Source organism: Cyclopterus lumpus, chromosome 1, assembly GCF_009769545.1.
Source record: "Cyclopterus lumpus isolate fCycLum1 chromosome 1, fCycLum1.pri, whole genome shotgun sequence".
Classification (NCBI taxonomy): Eukaryota; Metazoa; Chordata; class Actinopteri; order Perciformes; family Cyclopteridae; genus Cyclopterus; species Cyclopterus lumpus.
This window is the reverse complement of record NC_046966.1, coordinates 15049533-15073478: the sequence shown is the minus strand read 5'-3', so window position 1 is coordinate 15073478 and position 23946 is coordinate 15049533. Positions and strand designations below refer to the sequence as shown.

General features: G+C 38.1%; 2 protein-coding genes across 2 annotated transcripts; both read right to left on the bottom strand.

Moving 5' to 3' along the window:
- Positions 1-55: 55 nt before the first annotated feature.
- cdk2ap2 (cyclin-dependent kinase 2 associated protein 2) lies at positions 56-3781 on the bottom strand. The gene is made up of 5 exons (XM_034533953.1): positions 3693-3781; positions 2308-2463; positions 2059-2150; positions 1671-1791; positions 56-707 (listed from the first exon to the last, which is right to left on the bottom strand). Exons 2-5 carry the CDS (start codon positions 2360-2362, stop codon positions 640-642), a joined length of 336 nt encoding a protein of 111 aa, XP_034389844.1. The 5' UTR covers positions 2363-2463; positions 3693-3781; the 3' UTR covers positions 56-639.
- An 11234-nt stretch (positions 3782-15015) lies between these two features.
- On the bottom strand, positions 15016-23305 carry gpr83 (G protein-coupled receptor 83). Its single transcript, XM_034541910.1, has 4 exons — positions 22871-23305; positions 21986-22111; positions 16192-16325; positions 15016-15727 (listed from the first exon to the last, which is right to left on the bottom strand). The coding sequence occupies exons 1-4, from the start codon at positions 23303-23305 to the stop codon at positions 15016-15018; spliced, it is 1407 nt and encodes a 468-aa protein (XP_034397801.1).
- Between the last annotated feature and the right edge of the window lie 641 nt (positions 23306-23946).

The following is a 23946-nucleotide window of genomic DNA, read 5'->3' as shown; positions in this document are numbered from 1 at the left end:
AATACAAATTCCCTAGCAACCAAACATGTTTCACAAATGATACAGACACTGAAAGTGTTTTTCCTGTTATTTAATTAAGATATACATAGATAACTGCAAAAATCCGGTTTACAAAATTTCCATACTAACAAATTGACTTGATATACAGTGTTTTGGGGATTGAGAAACATGTAATGTGTGTTTACATTACAAAATATGAAAAAGCATATATTGATAGAAATGGGGTATATTCAAAATGTCCATATTAACAAAAAATATTCAGTGGTTGCAGAGTGACGATCAGAAAAGAAACTTGAACGGTGGTGCAGCTGGAACATTGATTTCATTGAAAAAAAATTCCCATCCATTTTAGGAAGGTTTTTACCCACAGCTCAACGTTAAAATGTGTAGAAATTCACCACACTAATTTCAAAAGGGATACAAAACTGCATTTTGCATACACCCCACAGTTCACAGAAAGTTTGTCATGAACACAATAGTTTGGTGGAACGCAGGGAACAGTGGAGACAAGGACAAAGTGCACCTTTAAAAAGCTATCAAAGAAAGTGCAAAAAAGGGAAAAGATATGGCTATAAAACAGACTATGGGGACAGATTTATATCGGGAAAGAGTGAGGCATGTAGGGAGCTTTTGAAAAGGTTATGTGCGGGCGCTTCTCTCCGTCTCTGCAAGACACTCCCTGACCAGTGCACGAGCATGGATTATACCTGAACAAGACAGACACAAGGTGCAAGGAGGTATTCAATCAACAGTGACACTCATGAGATGCATTGCTACAATAATTGGTAAAGTATACCTCAACTAAAAAAATAAATAAAATCGACTACAGCAAAGACAGCCTTTATTGCCGAGATAACAATAAGCCTGGAAGTCAAGTTAAAGGCTAAATTGCTTTAGCCGTCTGTCATCCTTTTTTTTTTCTTAAACAATTTTTTAAAGAGAGATAGATAGAGAAAAAAAATGAATATATATATATATATATTAATTACTTTCCATCTGAATTTAAAAACAGAGCAACAAATAGGAGTAGCAAATTGATCATTCCTTATGTTTTGTTGACAATGGCCTTACTTCCTCTTTGTTCAGTGCCCATATATCCCACTGCTGTATGTATTAAAATAAATAACAATGATAATAGCAAAATCAACCAAACTGTGTTTTTTTGTTTGTTTGTTTTTGCTTCTGACTTTATTTAAATCCAATGCAAGTTACAGTTGATGGTACACATTGTTTTCAGTTACCATAACCATCTACAATAAGGAGGTTATAGTAAAAAATATTCAGTTTAACTAGCGTACCTCACACATTCGACAACGAACAACAGAGTTTTGATCTTCTGTTGTCTATTTGAAAAACATCTTTCTCACTCTGAAATCACACATGAATTCACCTAAATTCCAGATATCCCAGTTTTCCACAAGCACATAAACGTAGCATTAAATTGCTTGGCATTTGTGTGTAGATTGGAGCATGCATTTGTGAATATCACAAAATACACAAATTATTGTCCACATTTGTAATCTTATTTTACATTTGTTAATGAAATTCACCCTTGGATACCATTTTGAGATACATTTCACACAGTGAAAGCACTTTAATGAGCTATTTATGATACAAACCACACACAAATCATGACTATACTGAACGTCTTTTTGACAAATTAAATATACCTCTCTTTAGCCTCTCCATAGCGCTCTTGCTCCCAGCGTATGTCGGCCTGATCTCACGGCTCATTTCCTCAATGACAGACAGAAGCTCACTGTAGGTGGATCCTTGAGACACTTTGACAGGCTGTTTGTGCATTTTCACAAACATGTCATGTTGGGGGAGAAAAAAAATGTATAGTATCAAGACTTGTCACAGCTGGAAATTCAACAAACAAGGTTTTTTTATTTTTTGTAATTAGTCCAACTTAATAATAAATACATTTCCAAAGACCAGTTTCACTTTAAAATATCAATATATTATTTATAAGCCATATTGCCCAGCCATGCATGCATGTGTATGATATTAACATGGACAACACAACAGCATGAATAACTACTACTTCAGACATACCTGAACGAAGCCCATGGAGGGTGGGCCAAAGTCACTAAAAGCCGGCCTAAAGTTGGATGACGAGGGCAGGGATGGAGAGGGCACCGAGGAGCCTGGACAGACGATGGGAATATATGTAACACACTGTGATTGAAACTTGTAACCCCAAGAACAGTGGCCGTTCTCGGCCAAGGACATGGTGGAGCATGTTATACATCCTTAACACAGATGGTAATTGTCAACTGGCCAATAACTGAGTTGTGTTAGAACCTGGAGGTGTGTGGTTGGAGCCGGATGGGGCAGGAGCAATGGGTTTGTAGCTCATGGCGATTTCAGCGGGCAGCTCCCCATACGACGCGCCACTACCCTCGGACCCGTCAACCCGGTGCTTATACAGCTTTACTGGTGGTGATGCGCTCCTAAGAGCTGTTTTTAAAAAGACAACAAACACACACACAAACACAATAAAAGCTGATCATGTAAAATATATATTCATCGGGTGGGCAGTCATCAGAGCAGTACATTTAATTGTGCTTGCATTGTAGGGCCTCTTATAAACCAACAGTAGAGAGATGACAGAAAAAATAAAATGGTCCCTGGCCTGGACTCAAACCAGCGACGCTGTAATTCCTGCTATGCGTCTTATCCCTTTGGCCCAGGGGGTGCCTGTACAGTTCAATTTTAACATTTGAACTTTAGAGTGACACGTTGAAGTGAATTAATCTACATTATCACTCTCCTTTTAAGTTGATTTTACCTTCGGACCATCAGACTTTCATGCAATACCAGCTACAAGTAGTTAATCATAATTCATGATGACAGACTTGTTACAACGTCCCAGGAGTCCGCTGAAGTAAGCCGTTTCAAATAAGTTACATAACCCGGAAATAAAAGTCTCTTTTACACTTCAAACAAATTCGACATCACAAACAAACTGCTTCCCAGAGAGTTAAAAAGCTGCTGCTTTTCTATACATATTGGGACCAAAATACATCTGACTGTTACCGGAAGAACCCTTTTAGGTCACCTGGTGGTCTGCTAACCGTCTCTAGAGTCGAAACTAATTATGAATTTACCACGCACTACTGATCACTATTATGTAGCTTGTACTTTCTTTATATTTTGCTGTGTCGTTTACCTGTTTTTGTCCTGCTATTTCCTTTTAAATGTATTCCGCTCTTTAAACCGCGTGTTACATGTCGCATTTCCTGCTGTATTTAATAAAGTTAGTGCATTTTGAAGGCATTATTTAGAGTCGTGGTACATGAATGAACAGTAACCAAATTAATGCACTTATTTCGTCTCATTTATAACACATGGATTTGACTCATTCAGTTTCGTGTGTCCGGGTTAACGACACCCTTTTCCAGAGGGAGGATCACCTGAATGTGATCGTCGGTCGGTACGAAGCAGAGTCAGGTGGTGAAACGAAAGCTGACGTTAGCTTGACAGGAAGGTGCCAAGCTAACTACTTGATCGTGTTAGCTAGATTAGCTAACAGTCGCCGGTAAGCACAACAACATAAGTAGGACGCAGGGGAACAGTCGTGACGCCACATTGGTAATCTACATACAGACAGTGAACGACACAAAGGTTGTTTACACTCGTGTCCATTGAGAAGACTATAAATGCTGTAAAAGTGTTATTTTAATTACCTTGCTAGGGAGACTAGATATCCTCTGTGGGAAGCGAGACTCTCGTCCCTGAGTGAGTCTGCGCAGTAGAGACGCGTAGTGTATTACTGCTGTTTTTTTTACTTTTAGAGAGATGCGATTGGATGATGGACGAACCTATAACGTCCGTTCCGAACGTTTTCATCACGAGGAATCTCCACAGTGCTTAACATTAAAAAATAAAACACTTACACACAATCACAATCACAAATAAATGAATTAATCGAATATGTAAATCGATGTATATCTCACAGGTATCTATATCTAGTGTCTTAATAATCGCATTATTACTTTTACATTATTATTATTACGCATTACATATTCGTATCCTTGTTGCATTCAAGAGAGAGAGAGAGAGAGAGAGAATGACTGTAGGGTCCGAATGGAAGTTATGTCTTGTACGTCTAAAGAATACACATAATGTGGGATTTAGTTAAGCTATATATGCAGTTGCATGATCTGTTTGGACACCAATAACAAGGAAAACACACGCACAGTTGCATAAAAAAATGTATTTCTTTGAAATTCTAATTATTTAATCTAAGATCCCTTTTCTGTCATTGCATTTAAAACTGTTCAGAATAGAATTATGCATGCACGTACAAAGAATATGACTGAGCTGGATAGATAAAGGTAAAGAATAACAGGACTGTTATGTCAGAATCAGAATCAGAATCAGAATCCGTTTATTGCCAGGAATGTTTACACAAACGAGGAATTTTTTTTGGTGGAAGGTGCAACATTAGACATGACAAACAACAATCAACGCGACAGCAACAGTGCAATGTGTGTATTAAGTATAAGATAAGATAAAGTGCTCGGACAACAAATAACGTTAAAGTGTTTAGGTGTGTGTTTCAAGTGACATGTGTGTTTAAGTTAAAGTGTATGTTACATGTGACGTGTGTTTAAGTTAAAGTGCATGTTAAAGTGACATGTGTGTGGAGGAGGAGGAGGAGCCTGAGGAGCCTGAGGAGGGAAGAAGAAGGAGGAGAGAGGAGGAGGAGGAGGAGGAGGAGGAGGAGGAAGAAGAAGGAGGAGGAGGAGGAGGAAGAGGAAGGAGGGGGAAGAAGGAGGAGAGAGGAAGGAGGAAGAAGAGGAGGTAGTCCTGGGGGTGACAGAGTCAGTCAGTGGGGGACCCGTGCTCCATTGATGAGCCCGACTGCCGACGGGCAAAAACGTTTGTGCACAAGTAGTGGACAATAGGTGTACGTATGTGATTAAATATGTCCTATATACATATTTATAAAAAGCACCAATGACCATCAATTCAATTGAAATTAATTCAATTGAAAATAATATGTAAGTCAATGTTCTGTAAATTGTAAACAAAACAAATAGTGCAAGACCTCAGTTCATGTTCAAAGCCCTCAAATTCTGGAAATAACATGACTGCCATCTTGCAGCTGACCACTTGGAGTAACTTAATGATGCCAGTATTTATTTGATCCACCAGAGGTTGTGAGGAGAGAATTACAGCTTCCCTTCATCTTGCCTTCAGGATACCTGCAGTCCATGACTGTATTATACTGACAGGGGAGTTTGAGGATTGTTTTATTCTAAGCGAGACATTGAACATCATTCTGTATTATTATTCTGTTAAAGTGGTACTTCACCACATTTCCTTGAAGTTTGGAAGGTGTGTTTGGCTGCTCCTTCCAGGTGCAGATGATTCAAATTGTTTGTGATGAGATTTCCTGGATAAAAGAACATGTGAGTAAGAAGAAAACTAACCAAATTCCTTGAATGAGTCCAAGCGACAACGCAAGAGAGAATTTTCCTTTCATACATTCATATTTACCAGTTCTTTGTTTGACTGAAAGTTTTCCATCCGCATGAAACCTCATGCTTTTAGATATGATGTGATTCATCCTTTTAGGCCTGGTTCTCAAATGTAATTACCTTGAGGATATTTTTGCCATATCTGATACATATTTTTAGATCTGATGGTTCTTAATGGTCTATTCCTAAACTACGGTTAGCCATAGTATAAACAGCCAGTGACGATCAGAATAAGAAAAGAAAATGATTATGCATGGTCAGCTGTAGCGCAGTGGCATTAGAACCTTTGGAAATGCGTCCCATTAAAAACTTAAATACCCCCTCAGAACTAGAGTAATAGATATTACTGCATAATAATAATTACTATTAATAGAATAAACATTTACATATAGTAGACTTCTAAATTGTGTTGTACTATTTTCCACCAGATTGAGGGTTTTTCTCATGTTTGGCCTTCTGCATAAATCATGCTATTTTACTGGTATCCAAGGGACATTGCTGCTGTACTATGGAGCGCTGCAGGCCAATGCAGCAAATGTGTATTGATGTGAGAGTGGTGTGTGTGTGTATTGAGAATTGATTATTCTATCTCAGACTGCAGAGAAAAATAATGATAATATAATCGTCAGCTAGAAAATATAGTTGAAGGTTCTGTCAACATTTCAAAATATAAATGGTGTCTTTAGCGGAAAGTATGAAAATCTTATAACATTTTTAAAGTTTAAGACTTTCTCCATTGCGATCCCATTTAAAATAAAAACTATGAAAAGATTTAAAATATGAACATTTGAAAAGTTAGAAATATGAAAGGTCTTACCGCATAGCTGCTGAAGGAGCTGAATATTTTAATATTTGAACGGTTTCAATAGCTGAAAATATGAAGGACGAGTTACAGTTCAAAATACGTACGGAAGAAATAGAAGAGGAAGAATAAAAATAAGTTGAATAAAGATTACAAGAACAATAGTTGGACTGCTGAAGCATTCCAACTAATGATAATATAATAATATTTTTGATGTCATGGACATGTTTGTCCTCTTAATCCGATGTGAGGTCCTGGGACAGGGATGTCGTATGTGTACAGATTGTAAAGCCCTCTGAGGCAAATTTGTAATGTGTGATATTGGGCTGTACAAAATAAACTGAATTGAATTAAAAAATGTATATATTTTTAAAGTGAGGCAAAAGAGTTGATAAAGAATGAGATTGAGTCCTGGAGATTGTTTTACTACCGTACAACAACTGTACTGCTCCTTGAACATAAACTTTATGGTGCTATCTGGTACCTTAATATAAGGCACGATCACCGAACAAGTAACATTTTAGTGAGATATAGGGACTTGTTTTTAGACAATTTGAATATCCTGTTCAGTGAAAAATAATACTTTTGAGTATTGCAGGCTCCTAGTGAAATATAGCTCAAAATATAGCTTTCCTGGATAGTTAAAAAATGTTACATCTTATTTCAACAAGTCATACCAAGCACATTTTCACTTGTCCTTATGCCAGATCTTTTTTTCCTTCATATTTATCACGAGGAAAAACACCTTGTATTTATCAATAACATACCTTTCTAACTTCTTCTGTTTTAAGAAGGTCAGGTCCAGCCTCCATATTGTGAGACATGGGTCAGATTGCTGCCCTGCTGTGAGTACAAACTCATTTCAAATTAAACAAGTGGGTGAGCAAATCGCTCACATTTGTGCATTGCTGAATAAGGAGACAGCTCAAGTAAGTGAATGCCTCTTTCAATCCAAAGGAAAGGAGGTGATCCGTTGACTGAACTGAAAATGTCTGCTGTCTGTTTACACATCAGATATTTCTAATGCGTGAGAAAATGTTACAATATTGTTCAAATAGACAGTGGTGATATTATAGTAATTAAGTGTCATTACATGTTTTCACTATTAATCAAATTTCGTCTTTTTGAAGTGTCCGAGAGAAGAAAAGAGGACTATATCCTTGGTGTACACAGGTATGTTCCTGTGCATCAAACACACATAGAAACACACACACATTCTCCCTGTACTGTTATACAAACAGGAGGAGTGGTGGAAGAAGTACTCAGATCCTTTATTTAAGTATATGTACAAATACAACAGTTCACAAAAACTCCATTGCAAGTACTCATCAGTCCTAACTCTCCTTGGGACTGCTACTTGGGCTGTTGTCCTATTCACAGCTCATGTTAAGTGGGCTCCATCATTCTCTTACTTCAGTTCTGCTTTGAAATGATCTGATTAATAAATGTCACAAAACAAATACCTCATCATCAGTGGCCTCTGAAATCGGAGGCTAAATAAAGTACATGCATAAACAACGTAACATAGGTTACAACACCTTTGGACACCGATCTCGAATACCTTTTTCCTGGGCGTAAGTCCTCGTGGATGTGTTTACATTACCGTCAATACAGAAACCCCGGCGTACAAATGACATGCAAAAAGCAATAAAGGCATTCTTATTGCATGCTAAATGAAACACAAATTGACGTGCCATTCAAATGACATTTGGTGATAGCGTGCTGGCTTGTACTCCAGTCGGCTAACAAGTTTTCTTTGCGCATAATTCACCCACAAAACTTGCACTTGAGATAATTGGTCTGCTCCCTGCATTTTCTCACAGCAAAGATTGAATGGATGGATGGGGAAGCTTACAATATTTTGTATGGACAGATGCCGTCTTTGTGTTTTTATCAACGTTTGACTTGACATCATGAATTGCACCTGAATAGACATGAAACATGACACACCTCTTGTCGGGCAACTGCTCTAAAGTTAATTTGTCTTAAGCCATATAAAATGTATGAAGCCCGAGTCATTTGCATTTCTTGGTGACACTTTCTCTAATGCACTGCAGTTTAGATCTTTGAATAATTAGTTTTTGCAAGTTGGACAGTTTTAAATCACAGGTTTGTGTACAAAGCCCAATATATTTAGACTATGCACAATTTGATGAATAAAGTGTTAGCAAATATTCGTACAGCTAGTCGAGTTAATTTGCTCTATACTAGTTGACAGAAACACGACTATTACACATTTATTTGTCTGCAACATTTAAACAAATACGCTTGACAATTGAATGGAAACAAGGCTACTATCAGACGAAACACTGAGAGGGAATTTCTTCACAAGACTTCTTCAGTAATGTACATGTTGGAAATAACAGAATTTAATTGCAGTTTTTTGTGCCGCTGTTAATTACTGCACTGCCTGCCACAATAATTTACCCATTATAGTGGAGAACTGAGTTTTGTCTTGTATTGACATTTTCTAATAATTTATCTTTATTATCTGACCTCCACTTAGCGGAGAACCATTTGTTCATAATGATGTACCCTTTGCCTGGAAGAAAATTGCATTGTATAAGTGCCTCAGCATTGTCTGTTGCATTTATGACAATGCAACAGACAATGCTGAGGCACAACATTGATAATGAACACCCTGAAGGGACTAAAATGTTTATCTCGGGGACAAAGCAGGACTGAGATTAAAATCCATGTACAGCATCTCCTTGATATAAAATAAACACAAAATCTAAAGGGAAAAAATAAATGACCAACTGCTGACTTGTGGATGCAGAAGAGGTAAGAAGTATGATTTTACGATTAGCGATGGCTCGGCTGTAAACAGTTCGAGCAAACCTGTTCTCACTCCTTATGCATCAAATACTGCGGCTTGTGCTCTTCCCCTTTGCACTGCAATCTGCAGTTAAGGAGGAACAAAATGTCCTCATGTCCTGTTAGTCTCCCACGTGAAAACTCATTCAGTTAGTTATACAGTTACAGTATATACGCCAGAGTACATGTGTTTTCATTTTCTTCTTCATCATATAGAGCGATGATGCAAATTATTGTTTTGTCTGACTACTGACGTGATCCTTAATAGCAAAATAACATTACATTCTTTTATTTACTGTGAAAGAGAGCAACAGTGAAGCTTTCGCACGAGCAACAGCTGATAATAACTGAGCCTTTCTTTGACTTGCTTGATGACCTCTTCACCGTCACCAGACATTTCTGAAGAAAACACAAGAAGCCCAAGCTTACACAGTTTACATATAATCATTATTATGTATTGTTTGCTTATAGTCAACAATACTCAATTATGTGAATTATGAAAGTAAGCAAGGGGCTGCTTAATACACACAGTGCCCCTAGCCTTTGCTCATCTGAACACACACAGCTAAATGTTCTTATTCAGAAACTCTGTCAGATACTATTCATAAAACTGCCTCGCCATTTGCAATATTCCCAGCATGTCTACATCTTTAATTAAACATCGTACTAAAATCATTAAAAAAATCATTGAAAAGCCCAAAATGCTCATAGCATTGGGGCTGATGCACTCTGTCTGCATTTACAGTTTCTGAGACTCTTAACAGTCAAGGATATCATTAGAGTAAGTGAACTACTGCCATCGTTTATAACTTATTAGGCAGAAATCGGCATCCTCTTCATGTTTTAAGATGATTGAGAAAATAAATTTTCAGGGCATGTAAACTTAATTCCCTTTCCACTACATCTTACATTATCCCATGTTTTCTCTCACACACTAACACACAAACATCTGTAGATGTGACCAAAAGGAATGAAAAATATAACATGTCTTAGTCAAACAGCTGTCATAGTTAAAATAAAATTAACATTGCTATGATATTGTACAAAGTAAACTCAGTTACTACTTCCATTGGTCAATCGATCACAACTCAATCATGGAGAAACATTTGGCTTTCTTAAGCGCCAGAAGGACATAATGAGCAATGGTATTTACAAAATTAATCAAATTATCATCGAACATTTGGTAGAAAACTCTTTAATGTCATTAAGAGGAAATACCAGGTCCCATTGCCTGGGTCAAAAGGGTGTATTAGAGTCAGTGAAGCTCTCCGGACAATGAAACTATATATTGAAAGCAGCAGTCAACACATCTTCGGTAAAACCTTTAAAAAAAATGCCAATTGATATATACATTATAATGTTGTCAGCATCATTTAAAAACGATGGGGAATGCAGGTGGTGCAAAGATAAAAGCACTCAGAAGCCCAAAGAAGCCCTGGCAGCTGATGGCTGTAATCAGCAAGTGTTCACAAATGGAATAATAATAATAATGTCCCCACTGATGAAGTTGGGAACCAGTGTGCAAAATAAGTGCAAAATGCAAAAATAGTGTTACAATTGTGTCCTTCTGCAAGTCTTTTTGTTAATGCTTACAAAGCTATAAAAAGGAGTCGTGGCATTTTCATAATGGCCATTTATACTGTATAGGTCAGTGCTTGCTAAATCAAATGAAGTGTGACTCATGCCGAGAGCACAGTGTGCTTCTGTCATCATCCCTCCTATAATATGCAACTCCTGGTTAAGTGATGTTTTGTAACTGGCATTCTGTTAACACAGCATGGTCAGAATAACCTTTATCAGCTCAAAAGCTCTGTCTAGTATAGGGCATTAACCACGTTCACTTCTACGTAAGGTCTTACATGAAAGGTTGTATAAGTTGTAAGCAGATTGTCAGGCTGACTGAGTTTCAGTAATTCACCTGCAGTTGTAAAGTAAGAGCAGTTTACCAGAGTTTTGTTTTGTTGTTGAATTAAAACCAATTCAAACTCGCATTTACAAGAGCCCAGAAATGCAGCTTCTTCAGGAGGGGGGAGAAAAAAATGTATGTTGTTCTTAAAGAGGGCGCCTTACCTTGGTCAACAGTGTTATTATGAGTCCCACTGCTTTTCTTCACTTTCATACTGAGTTCTTGGTAACCCAATGTGTTCAATCAGGTCAATGCCTGACCTTAACCTACAAGCTATGAAGGGTCTTGTTGAGAAAATCAGTGGGAATCATAATTACCCCAGCTACCGTGTTTTGTTCAGTGTTATGTCATGATACTAGTACAGCTGAGGCTGAAAGGAATTTCAATAGTTTTGTTGGTGTATGGTCATAAAATCCAATCGTTGGATGAAGTGAAAATGTAACCTGATGATGTTGCTAGATGGAAAGTCAAGGGATCACCAGAGTTATTACATGATATTCTCTGTTCCTAGCATTTGCTTGCCTGAAGACGCAAGACCAAATGTTAAATCTGCAGTCTACTGAGTGCTCCTTTCAAGTTGGCTGTGGCTTCAACACCATGAACGACTCCTTTCAGATACTGTACAAGTAGTCATATAATTGATTGTTGATATAAAATCATTAATCATAGCAGCTTTAAGATTAACGCTGTTTCCCTCAACCATGACCAATGTTGCCCTCTAACCAATAATGTTATTCACTTAAACCTAACCATAACCATAACCATGTCAACAAATGAAAAAAAAACAAGATTCATTCAAGTTATTAAATAGAAAGTTGTTTTGAAGGTACTGAAAAACAAACCTATTATTTCATATTGTTTTGGAGTCCTGTGTTCATATTGATCTCTCTGCTGCTTCGACCCATCGGATTACGGAGCTCTCTCCCTCCAGCCAGACAAATACCTGTCTGCTACCTGTTAGTCCCACAAGTCGCTTGTCTGGAGCATCACACTTTCTTTACAGCAGCTCTCTCAATTGTTATTCTGTATGTACTGTGTTTTGTGTTTGTTGCTCTGCTTTTTTTTTTATTATCAGGAAATATATACAGCAACTGTATGTCTCATGAAATCTAGTGTTTTAATAAACTCTCAAGTAAACTTTATTTATTGTCCAATATCACATGTCAAATTTGCCTCAGAGGGCTTTATAATCTGTACGTTTTATGACACCCTTTGTTCATTGGCACTTGCTTCGGATGAGGAAAAACTAATTAGAAAAAAATTGAATAAATGTGAAGAGGAGTTTCTAAGGAGAGATATATCTCTCCCAGGACAGACACGTTTTAATTATGCACATTCTCCATTGTCTTTGAAGGTATGTTGTGGTTGAAATGTTCTTTATTCCCAACATCATAGGGTTATAGTTCAATCAGTGCCTTTTTATATTTCCAGAAAAAAGTAATGGAAGTCTGAACAATCAAACCCAACGCATTAAGTTTTAGTATTTATATTTTATATTTCATCACAAGATAGGGCGTCATGGTGCCAAACATTCACCAGCAACTGCAAAATAACAACAATAAAAACATACACAAATTAACACAATGTCATTTACATTCCTGAACACTTAACTGTGGAAATATATAATAGTAGAGACATAAAGTTGCTATTTTGGCATATTGATCATTTCCTCTGTTGCCCACAAGTCAACCAATAAACCGAAAATAAAGCAACTGTTTCAGTCATACACATTTTAGCAGGTTTTCTTTTATGTAACAAATGTACATGTAGGTAAAGAAGAGTATTTTAACATAGAATATCTTTTGTTCACAAGAAACATACAATGCATTTTCTATATTTCACTGCCATTCATGATTTTTGTTGCATGGATGTGTAAATGTTAGGCAGGATTGTTTCATTATCGCATCTAAATTCTTTATTTTCACTGATTGCCATGAGACAATGACATATTATAGTGGAAATAATGTTGTTTAATGCTTGATTAACACACATTTATATTTAATGTTGTTCGTTTACTAAGAATGTGTTGAACGTGAAGTAATGTTTTTATGAAAAATATGAGCTCAGGTAAATGCTGCAGTTCCCTTTTTCTCCAGATTTTCGTAAAATCATCTGTAGTACATTTATGCTTGTCCTTTTAGCCGTCTGGGTTAAAACTTTCATTGGACTTTATGTTCTCTCAGATCCGTAATGTGATGTGCTGAAAACAGTACCTGTCTGTAAAAAGGATAATATGTTTATATCAATTACATCTCTCCATTGTTTTGTAAATAAGACTGTAGCAGTAAGCAGAATAAGAAACATACAAAGATGCCAGCAGGGATAAACGCATCCACTTTTCTTTCTTTCATTGGCATAATAAAAAAACAACATATGCAAAAATTGTCAACATGACTTAGACCTGCAAAGACATGAAAAAGTGAAATATGCAACAGTTGGAGAGATGGCAGTCACAAAAAAACAGGTCATTAAGTTATTTGTTTGCGTCGTTGTATTTGGCCTTTGAATTTAAGTTTAATAGATTGCTGTCCTTTTACACATACTGTACATGTTAATTATCAATAAACCAAGAGACTCTAGTCCTTTTTGTCAAGTACCGGAGGTGCATTGTCTTCCAATTCTATAGCATTCAAAGTAGCACAGTGGGCCATTTGCAGGATATCAATAGGTCAGAGCATATGTTACATATTCCAGGCATATGATTATATTGATACTTTTGCAATATGAACAAAAACAAACTAAATGAACTGTGGGCATGCTCTAATGTTCTACCTCAACGTGCACACTGTAATGCACCTGCAAGCTTTCTTTTAAGCAAGCTTTCAACAGTGTGAACCAAAATTACAATGGTCATATATATTCTGCATCATCTAGTAGCATCTATAGTTTTATGAAGTTTCTTTTGGGATTGTTAACTTTCTCCCAGTGTAAAAGTATCTTTAAAGCAAATACAAGACTAAAGAGATTATGATGAGGAAGATGATTGTAGACTGCTGTAATATTTAAAAAGAAAAGGAAACATAAAAACAGTATGAGCAGTAGGATGGATTGGAAGTGGCCTGGATCAATGAGACATGATTATATTCTCAACATGTTAATAGGGCCACTTAGATTCGGTCCTTGTAGGCAGAACAAAGATGTGAAGGCAAATAGGTTATGAGCAGTTGTCACAAAGTGATACATTAATTTTTCACAGTTTCAGAGAGATTTGGGGTGGATGAAAACCCTTTGTTGTATCCCTTCAGTCATGCAAACCTGTGAAGGATGCTGAAAGAAAGGACACAGAAAGACCTGACAGTTACATCAGAATATACATATAAATGCCCAACATTTCACAACAAGGCAAATACATTACATCAAACAAGTTTTTTTTCTTCTTTCATTAGAACATAATAATGAGAAACGTAATAACATGAGTCCAGTTTGCATCACATTCTATCGATTTCATGTATATTGTGTCAATGATGCAACAGTTTTAAGACACTTTCTAAAAATGGTTGAAAGCTCGAGAACATTCTACTAAATGGACATTCTACAACATCGTTTTGCCAGCTGTTCTTTTCTAAATAAATAAAAATGTATTCTTACTTCAACTAGCCAGAATTAAAGCTGGTCAACAAGCCAATTTGGAGGAGGAGAAGTGCACAGAAAATAATTGGAATTTGAACAACTCAAACTACATTTGATAGGGAAGAGCGTGCATTCCAATTGCAATATGGTAATTGCTGCTAATTAATTAAGGGATGAGGCCTAAATTGAGTGAGAAGCATTAAAGAAAAGAGATACCATTCTTTAAAATCACAGGGAAATAATATGTCTGATTCTTCAGTTTAAAGCCATCACTGAAACCATGTCCTCTCTGCTGCCATTAACATTCTGAGTGGGCACGGCAAGCCAGCTCTGACATTTCCTGTCATTTTTTGACATGCCGAAATCATACAATAGGATTAAGAATCTCGAACACCATAATCCCATTCCATCTTGGCAGTTGTTTCCTCTCAGCTCACAGCAACGATAGGCTCCACTGAGAGGATGTCAATTTTACTTGTAGGGACCGGCCTGGCTGTGAAGAGCACATGTGTATCTTTAAGGTGGTGGGATTGACTGGAGGAGGTATGACTCTGCTGCGAGGAGGCATGGCCCGTGTGTGACAAACCATGCCTTGGCCTCAGCAACTCTTGGTTTTCGGGCCAGGCAGTCCTGTGACAAGGAGCAGCTACGGGGCGGAGCGCTGGCTCCAACCCCACCACCGCCCTCCGTTTCTTTCTGCACATGTCGAAAAGGAGGCTCAACTCCTTGCGGAATGCGGGATTCAGACAGCAGTAGATGAAAGGGTTGTAGCAGGTCGAGCTCATAGCCAGCCAGTGAAAGCAGAAGTACAGGGCGTTAGAGGAGTGGATGGCCTGGCTGGACAGCAGCACCACATAGCAGTTGAGGGGGAACCAGCAGACGGCAAACACCCCGACCACCAGCAGCAACATGGCCAATGTCCGCCGCCGCTTTCTTCTCTGGGTGGCGGGTTGAGCTGTTGTGGTGTCACCGATGGTGTTGTGGCGCCACAGCCGGCAGGCCACTGTGGTGTAGGAGGCGGTGATTATGAGAAGTGGCAGCATGTAAAGTAATATGAAGGTCAGGAGGTCAATATACTGCCAGTAGACATCTGATGGCTCTGGGAAGTCTGGGACACAAAAACTGCGCTCCTTTTCCTGACTGTTGAGGAGCGTTACAGCACAGAGGAAGCAAGAATGACAGATTAGTGAAGAGGATAATAATTAGACGAGTGAATTAATGTAATCAAGCGTCACTAATCTGACATACTTTGAATATTCAGCATACCAGCCTACATATCAATACAGATATACATTTTTCCCTTTTGTTTTTGGGATAATTTCTTCTGTCAAAGCCCTTACATTCACTGTTCTGATGTCACCTTGTTATGTTTACATTGAAGTGACGAAGCTCTAGCATTAGTAGGAGTGATTATGAGTCTTGGGACTCCACGGACGGAGGATATCAGTGTTGATGGATGTGACAACAATATGTTGGACTTTCACACAGGAGACATCAGACATTGAACCTCAACGGGCTTTCATTCAATGAAGATGCTTCACTTGCTTCACTGTCTTCCTCTATTGCTAAACCTTTTGAAAATGTTTGAGTGTGTATCATTTTACCTGTATGTAAAAGTCAGGAGTTTTTGGTAGATTGCATGAGGGAGGGAGAAGCAGCTGGCCATGACCCATATAACAGCGATCCAAACACCGCCTTGTGTCGGGGAAATACGAGGTCTCAAAGGATGCAAAATCACCTGAAACAAAATCACCACACACTGATTAAAGTCAGTGCAAACACACACACACACTGCATATATGGATGAATTGCATAATCCGTCCACATCTGTGCAGGCTTCTCATCTAGGGGTAGAAATCAATAATCAGCTCCAGTTTTTGTTCGTCGGTGAACCGTTGAACATCCTGAAAACTAAAGTCCAATATGAAATCCACAAAGGAATAGTATGACAGGAGCTCAGGCCAATTTGTGATGCAGAGTGTAAACACAGACATTTTTTTACTAAAAGCATGTTGCCAGTCAAAGCTGCAACAAATAGAAGAATGCATACCATTTTCTATTTCACCAAACTCTTGCTCTTTTAGTTGATGCTGTATTGCAATCTGCTGCAATTCTGTTACACTAAATGAAGAAATAATAAAAGAAAGGAGTTGTGTTTATTTTGTTATTATCACAGTGAATTGCTGTAGGGGAGTCACATTCAGAAGGAAATATTGTTATTTGTACACTACATTTATTTGACAGTTACCTTTTACAAACCCCACAAAAAACAGGGCTCTTATCAACATTGAGATATTTTACCGTAGTTTTGTGACATAACTTACAGACTTTACCTGTTATGTAACAAACATAGTTATTTTATGAAACACACCTAATCAAACTACAACCAATTCCTGAGCCTGAACTAAGTATTTTTGTTGCGTGCGTGAAGCTAAATATTAAAAAAATATACCTTTTTTGTAAGTTTATTTCCAAGAGACTGTATGCATGGAGCGAGTAGAAACTGACACTCTGTCCCTGACATGTCCAAAACTGACTTTGCGGTGAGAATGTGTTGACGGCTGGTATGAGACTCACTTTAGCACTTCTCTTGCTCTCCTACTCACTCCCTCTCAGGTTAAGCACCTTTCTAGTCGTCGGACCACTCAAAGTGTTACTTTATGTGCCAAAATTCACCACATTCATCACATTCACTCACACATTCATACACTGATGGCAAAGGCTATCATACAAGGTGCAACCTGCTCATCAGGATTTATACAGATGCTCATTCACACACACACACTCACACACAAATGGCACGGCCTTTTGGAGCAATTTGGGGTTCAGTCTCTTGTCAAAGGACACTTCAATATGTGGACTGGAGCAGCCACAGCCGCCGAGTCAGCTGCTTCACAGGCTCATAGAGCACCTGGTGGAAGTATCCGAGGCACCAAACAAAGAAAACCCTCAGAAGCTTGTTCAAAAGGGGCAAACACATCCTCTTCCCCACTGAGAGAGCGGATTCAAACAGCGTTGTCTGTCTGTTTGCAAGTTGTTTGTGCTGAGAGTGAATCCGATTATCTGCAGTGGTGGAGGGACCACAAGGAAATAATTACATGCCATTGAGCATCTCCCAAGCCAGAAGAGGTTGAGAGGCTTTTGTTAAGATCCGATGATGTGACTGTTGTCGTCTGCAGAATGGTTTGTTACATGGCCTGGACCTCTGTCTCTGTGGTTCACATAATATGATATTTCTTTTACCGAGTTTTAGTTGACCTGCAGACACAAATATGCACAAAACATCCACTTTAATTAAAATTGTTTTTCTATAGTTTTCTTGTTGAATTCACTTTATTTACGGCTTTAAGCTATGTTTTCGTGTCATCTATTGTTGAGCTTGAATTCAATAGATATAAGCTGCATAATTTTTATTTAACATCTGTCAAAGGCTTATGTGTGCAATTGCAAGTTGTGATTTACATTGCAGGGGCAAGTAGAATCATACTAATGTTATTGTGTGCATCAAAGCGTTAAATTGAGCATTTATTAAGTGCTTTAGGGGAGATTTCAAAACATCCAAATATATGTTGTGTATTGCAATATATCCGAAACATATTGTAATATTTTTCAAAGGCTATATCGTCTAGGTCGTGCTTGAGCAAATATTGTAAACTTAGAATCACAACTAACACAAAATGTTAGTCCTCCAGAAACATTTTGTTAGGATTGCAACACGATCACAGTCAGACATCTCAGCTGCTCCTTTATTTCAGAAACTGCAGATTCTTACTATTTCTGATGTTAATAAACCTTTTTTTTAGCATTTTTATGTATAAGATACTTTTAGGTAAAGGAAATATTCATGGAAATATTCCTGATCATTTCAAGACCTACTTCAAAGTCAATTCACAGATTCATTCTTACTCAACTCATCAATCTTCACATCTTCATCCTCCTAAATTACTGAAAAGCAGACGTCAATTTTCTATTAGATTTAGGGGAACTAAATTATGAAATGACTTTTCCCACCTAACAAAAAAATGTCCCTCTATAAAATGTTGTTTTGTATGAGTGTTATGTATTAGTGTTAATTTTATATCTCTACATGTATAGTTGTTTCAACATCCCTGAACAAGCCATGCTTACTTTACATTACATTACATGTCATTTAGCTGACGCTTTTATCCAAAGCGACTTACAATAAGTGCATTAAACCATGAGTACAAACTCAGAACAACAAGAATCAAGCGAGGTTACTTTCACATGCACACACACACTCAACACAATTTCATATTTTTTTCTTTTCTTTCTTTTTCTTTTGTTGTCTATTTTTCATTTTATGTTTGTAATTTTGTAAAATATATTAATATTATATAGGTGGAGACTTCAAATAAGCCCAGTTGGCTTTTTGCCTCTTCCTGCACAGTGATATTAATTTATCTCTATTATGTTTGTTTATTTTTTAATTGTATTGCTTGAATTGTGCAAATAAATAAACCTAAACCTAATCAAGGAATCCCTCTATATTTGTCAAACTCTGGCTTCATCAGACTTACAGTGACATGGACATTTTAGCTAAGAAAACTTAAAATTACACTGTCGGCATATTTAAGGAAATTCATCTGTCTTTCATACCACAGTAAAAGGAGTGTTTAATAAGCAAATCCAACACAAGGCTAATTAGGGGGACTGAGAACTATAAATCATAATTCCAGGGAGATACATTAAATGAAAAAGAAGACTTTTAATTAGCAACAGGTGTGGCTAATTTAATTAAGGTGAATTTTGCTCCCAGGTGAGTATACGTAAAGTTGTACATTATCTAAGAATAGAAATGGCTCAAATTAATTTCCACAAAGAATTGGGGTAAAATTGTTGGTATTTCTGAAGACTAATGTTTACAGAAACAATTTTACCCCAAGATTTTGAGATGCTGTGAGTGTGCATTTCTCCGGTCGAGGAACAATCTGTAGCTTGTTGAAGAACAGCTTGTACTTGAGTAAAAATGTTTTAATATGCTGCTTCCATAAATCCTAAACTGGAAACCATTCCAAATGCTGTCCTTTGCCATGACCATCACTTTGTGTTGCATATGAAGGTGAATGACAGAGTGTGCGTAAAGAAGCATGATTAACGGATGTAAATGATGCACCTTTTAAGATAACGAGAGCCATTCTAGCAAATGCAATCAAATGGCATCTTCTGGAATATGTACAGCAAGGACTAAAATATAGCATAAGAGGGTCACATGCTGGACTAAAGGGCTCAGAAAGAGGGAATGTAAGTCCATTGCTATTGGAATGTGATAGTGGCCACACATCTATATTTAAGTCACAGACTTGCCCCTTGTCCCTTACCTTTAACTGACTGTAAATAGCCAGATTGCTGTAAATGTGACATTCACAGATAAGACTGAAATAATCACTTGAAATCCTTATTCTCCATCTCAACAATGTCGGTCCCTTTGAATCCAGTACCATGGACAGCGTCACTGGGAGCGCACTGTAGCCGTTTCTTGCAGGAAAAGGAAATACTAAAGCATTCCATATGCCTGCATATGGAATGCTTTAGTATTTAGTATTACTAAAAAAATTTAAGTGGGCTTTGGTGGACACTGGTCTCCTACAAAGCTAACCACAAAGGAAAAAAGACAGTTGGAATTGTCGTGATATCTCAGCATGGTGAAATTTTAATTTCCTCACTCCCAGTGACGAGTTTGAAAATACTATTGTTTTTTGTCAGCATGGCATTGCTACTTATTAGACTTACGCCTATTAGTGTTTGAGATGCCAATCATTGATTATATTTAAGTAAAATGTTCAAGTTTATTGGAAATTACACACACCTGTTAAATACCTACAGTAGATTTGAGAACATCTTTGGCCAAATATACTTTTTAGATTGTGTAGGCTTTTTACCTACCACTGCTGTATGTGGCATGGACACATTATGGGTTGGCATTATATTTCTTTCCACTGTCTATGCCTAATATACTGTAGTTCACTATATCCACTTTTTGCATCTTATTCTTTTTTGTTTTAATTCTTTGAACCACATATTGTGTCACAAACTGGCTCAAGGAGAGTGACAACGACTCCCTTGCAAGATACACAGTTCAACAATGTCCTTTGATTAAACTACACAAACTAAAATGAACAAGAAAGAGTCAAAATCTATCAGCAATGTATGGATTTGTGAGTTATCTGCAGTGGAAATGTTAAGCGTTGCAAAACAATTCTCTACATAAATTAATGAAGTTTAGAAATGTGATCAACTCTTATTTTGTATGCCAACATGGACCAGAAGTCCTTAAAGTACAACTCTGTGACAACTGTCCAAACTAAATGGACTTTGAGATGAATCTGTTTACCACTTTCTTTACTATGCCCATGAGGGCTTATCATGTGGAGTGTTTTGTTGATAGATTTTTGGCATCACTGTGCAAACTCTGCTGATTCATATAAGGAAAAGTCAATGAACGATTTCAGACACAGCTGTAAAACCAGATCACAGCCATGAACATGTTCCCAGGTATCTCTGCCGCAACTCCTTTGCTATGGTGAGAGGAGTAGAGGGGGAACATGTAAGGTGCACATTTATAAAACGGTCAGAGGTTGGAGCTGCAGTACCTGCTGTGACACAAAGCTCACAGAAGGTATAAAGGATACCTAACAATGATTGGTGAAATTTGAGAACAAAATGTGGACTCCTGAATCACACACACATACACACACACATGCTACACATATGTTTAGATACAGTATACACTTGTTCTTGCTCTTTGTTTTTGTGAATTATTGGATAGTTTAATTAAATGAAACATTCTGAGAAGTTTAGAAGGGACAAGTCTCTATTATTTGGTGAAACCGGTAAAAACTCAACAGGGGCCTCAAATAGACGGTGTGTTTTTGTGAGCAGTCACAAACAAAATAGGTTGTAAACAACTGGTATATCATTAGGAAATGTATTGTACTTTAAAACCGTATATTTAGTTATTTGTAAAATCCTAATCTGAAAAGGAACTCTCAACTAACACTGTCAGATAAATGTAGTGAAGTAAAAAATACAATAACTATCTCTAAATTGTAGTGTGAAACAAGTATATATCAGAAAATAGAAACGCTCGAGGAAAGTAAATGTACCTCAAAATCTACTTAACCACAGTATATAATCTCACTCACTTTCCACCACTGGATTAAATGGAACTTTATGGCTAGCTAAAAACTACTCTTATCAAGGCTTGTATTACTTTTTTATTAGCAGAATATAGGGAGCCCACCTTCCAGCTAAACATTCACCTTCATGACATAACGTCCTTCACTCTATAGTTCTCTGTACATCACTCAAAGGTATCACCCTTTGATGCTTTCCAAGGACAGAAGAGCGTCACTGCTTCATGTCCTGCTGTAGACAAACCTGCCGACGGTCCAGTGCGATGGCGGTGAGGGTGAGCGTAGAGACGTGCAGGGAGCAGTACTGCACAAAGCGACTGATGTGACACATTGTCCTCCCAAACATCCAGGTGCTGTTCACAAACCGGACCTGAGGGAACACACACTAGGTCATGCACAAATTCCCAGTCTCATCAATCCATCAAGACCTTGACTGATACTGTTACGGTCAGTTCCTGATGATTGATAGTTTTGTGACCACTAAGGTCACTTAAACATTCATGAAGCTGTGTCTAATGATTAATATTTAATAGGCAATGTGAATCTGATTTCAAAGTTTCTCTCTCTCTCTCTCTCTCTCTCTCTCTCTCACACACACACACACACACACACACACACACATACTCTCTCTCTCACACACACACACACACACACACACACACACACACACACACTGTTGAGTTTACATGACATTTGCAGACTTATATTGACTTACATTCATTTACTGGAGATTTACCTGAACCCTAACCGCTACTCGCTTAATCCTAACCCCCTTATGATGCGTTCACACCAAACGCGATGCGAATATTCTGTCACTGTGTAAACAGATGTATGTCCCCGTAAGACGGGTAAAACCCACATTTACTCCAGTACTGTAAGTGCAATTTTTAAGTACTTGTCCTTAACTTGAGTATTTCCCGTTCAGTACTTATTGATGTGGATCCATTCTTATGTTTAAAGATATTTTGAATGCTTGGAACCAAGTATTATTAAATCGTAGTGAATTCGTAGTTCCTGTCTTTGCTTCGTAAAGACACCAGGAGCACAATGGACCTTTTTGGGCTGTGCTATTGGCAATTCCCATCAATACGTATTTCCCAACTCTATGCAAGGTGAAAGGTGCTCCTACCAGGGTGAATGGCGTATTGAGGACAGTGATGAAGATATCGGCCACAGCGAGGTTCATAATAAACAAGCTGGTGGCGGACAGGGTGCGCTTGTTTTTGATCACCACATGGCACACGAGAGTGTTCCCGAACAATGAGATCACAATGATCAGAAAGTAGGCGGCCACCAGCAGCGCCTTGACTCCGCCGCCCTGCGACTCCCCGTCGCGGCGCTTCTTGTTGGCCAGAGAGCGCCAGTCCTCCAGCATCCCTTCGTCAAAGTCCATGAGGAAAAATCCAGAAGTCCGGTTACTCAACTGCCTCGAAACGTTAAGTAAAGGCGCCGTGTCTGAACATATCCCTTCTCCCAGGAGTGAGGAGTCGTTGAGTCGGTGTCCCACTACTGCAGGGCTGCCCATCCAGAGCACCACACATAACCAAACGCACACGGCTCTCATTTTAGCACTTTTTTCTCTTTGGGGTATAATCGAAAAGCTGCAAATCTGCTGCGTGCCCAGAGTCACTGTGGAGACGCAACAAGTTGTGTGATGCGACTCAGCAGCGCGACTGCTGTTTTAGACCTTTCGTTAAGAGAGAGTGAGGGATGGAGAGAGAGGGGGAAAGAGAGAGGGAGAGAGGGGGGAGGGAGAGAGGGGGAGAGAGGGGGGCGAGTGAGGGATGGAGAGAGAGGGGGAAAGAGAGAGGGAGAGGAACAGATTTTTGTTGTTGCTTTATTTGCATGAAATAAAAAACATTTCCAAATCATCAACGTTGCCAAGAGATATTGGACATTACACAAAAGTACTAACAGTGGAAACATCACAACATATATCAGTTACGGTGGATAACACATAGTGTCTGTGCATGTGTGCGTGCGCGTGCATTTGTGTGTGTTGAGATAATTATTTGTCCCACAAAAATTTGTTTTAATTATGTGTCCTTCAGTTTGTGACATGCAGTCACAAATTGTGCAGCTGAGTGAGCTGCATGTCCCTCTCTCTCTTTGTGAAGTTTGGGATCTTGAATTATTGACGTGTCTGTAAAACTCACCTGCAAGGAACTCTTTCCTCTGTTGCCAGGACAACTTGTATTGCCATTT

Coding starts and splice junctions, on each gene's coding strand:
- cdk2ap2 (XM_034533953.1), bottom strand. CDS start 2,362: ATGAGCTACAAACCCATTGCTCCTGCCCCATCCGGCTCCAACCACACA. Junction 2,151..2,307: donor CTCCAACCACACACCTCCAG/GTTCTAACACAA, acceptor TCGTCTGTCCAG/GCTCCTCGGTGCCCTCTCCA. Junction 708..1,670: donor TATGGAGAGGCTAAAGAGAG/GTATATTTAATT, acceptor TGTCTTGTTCAG/GTATAATCCATGCTCGTGCA.
- gpr83 (XM_034541910.1), bottom strand. CDS start 23,305: ATGAGAGCCGTGTGCGTTTGGTTATGTGTGGTGCTCTGGATGGGCAGC. Junction 22,112..22,870: donor TCAATACGCCATTCACCCTG/GTAGGAGCACCT, acceptor GTGTTCCCTCAG/GTCCGGTTTGTGAACAGCAC. Junction 16,326..21,985: donor TCGCACTGGACCGTCGGCAG/GTTTGTCTACAG, acceptor ATTTTGTTTCAG/GTGATTTTGCATCCTTTGAG.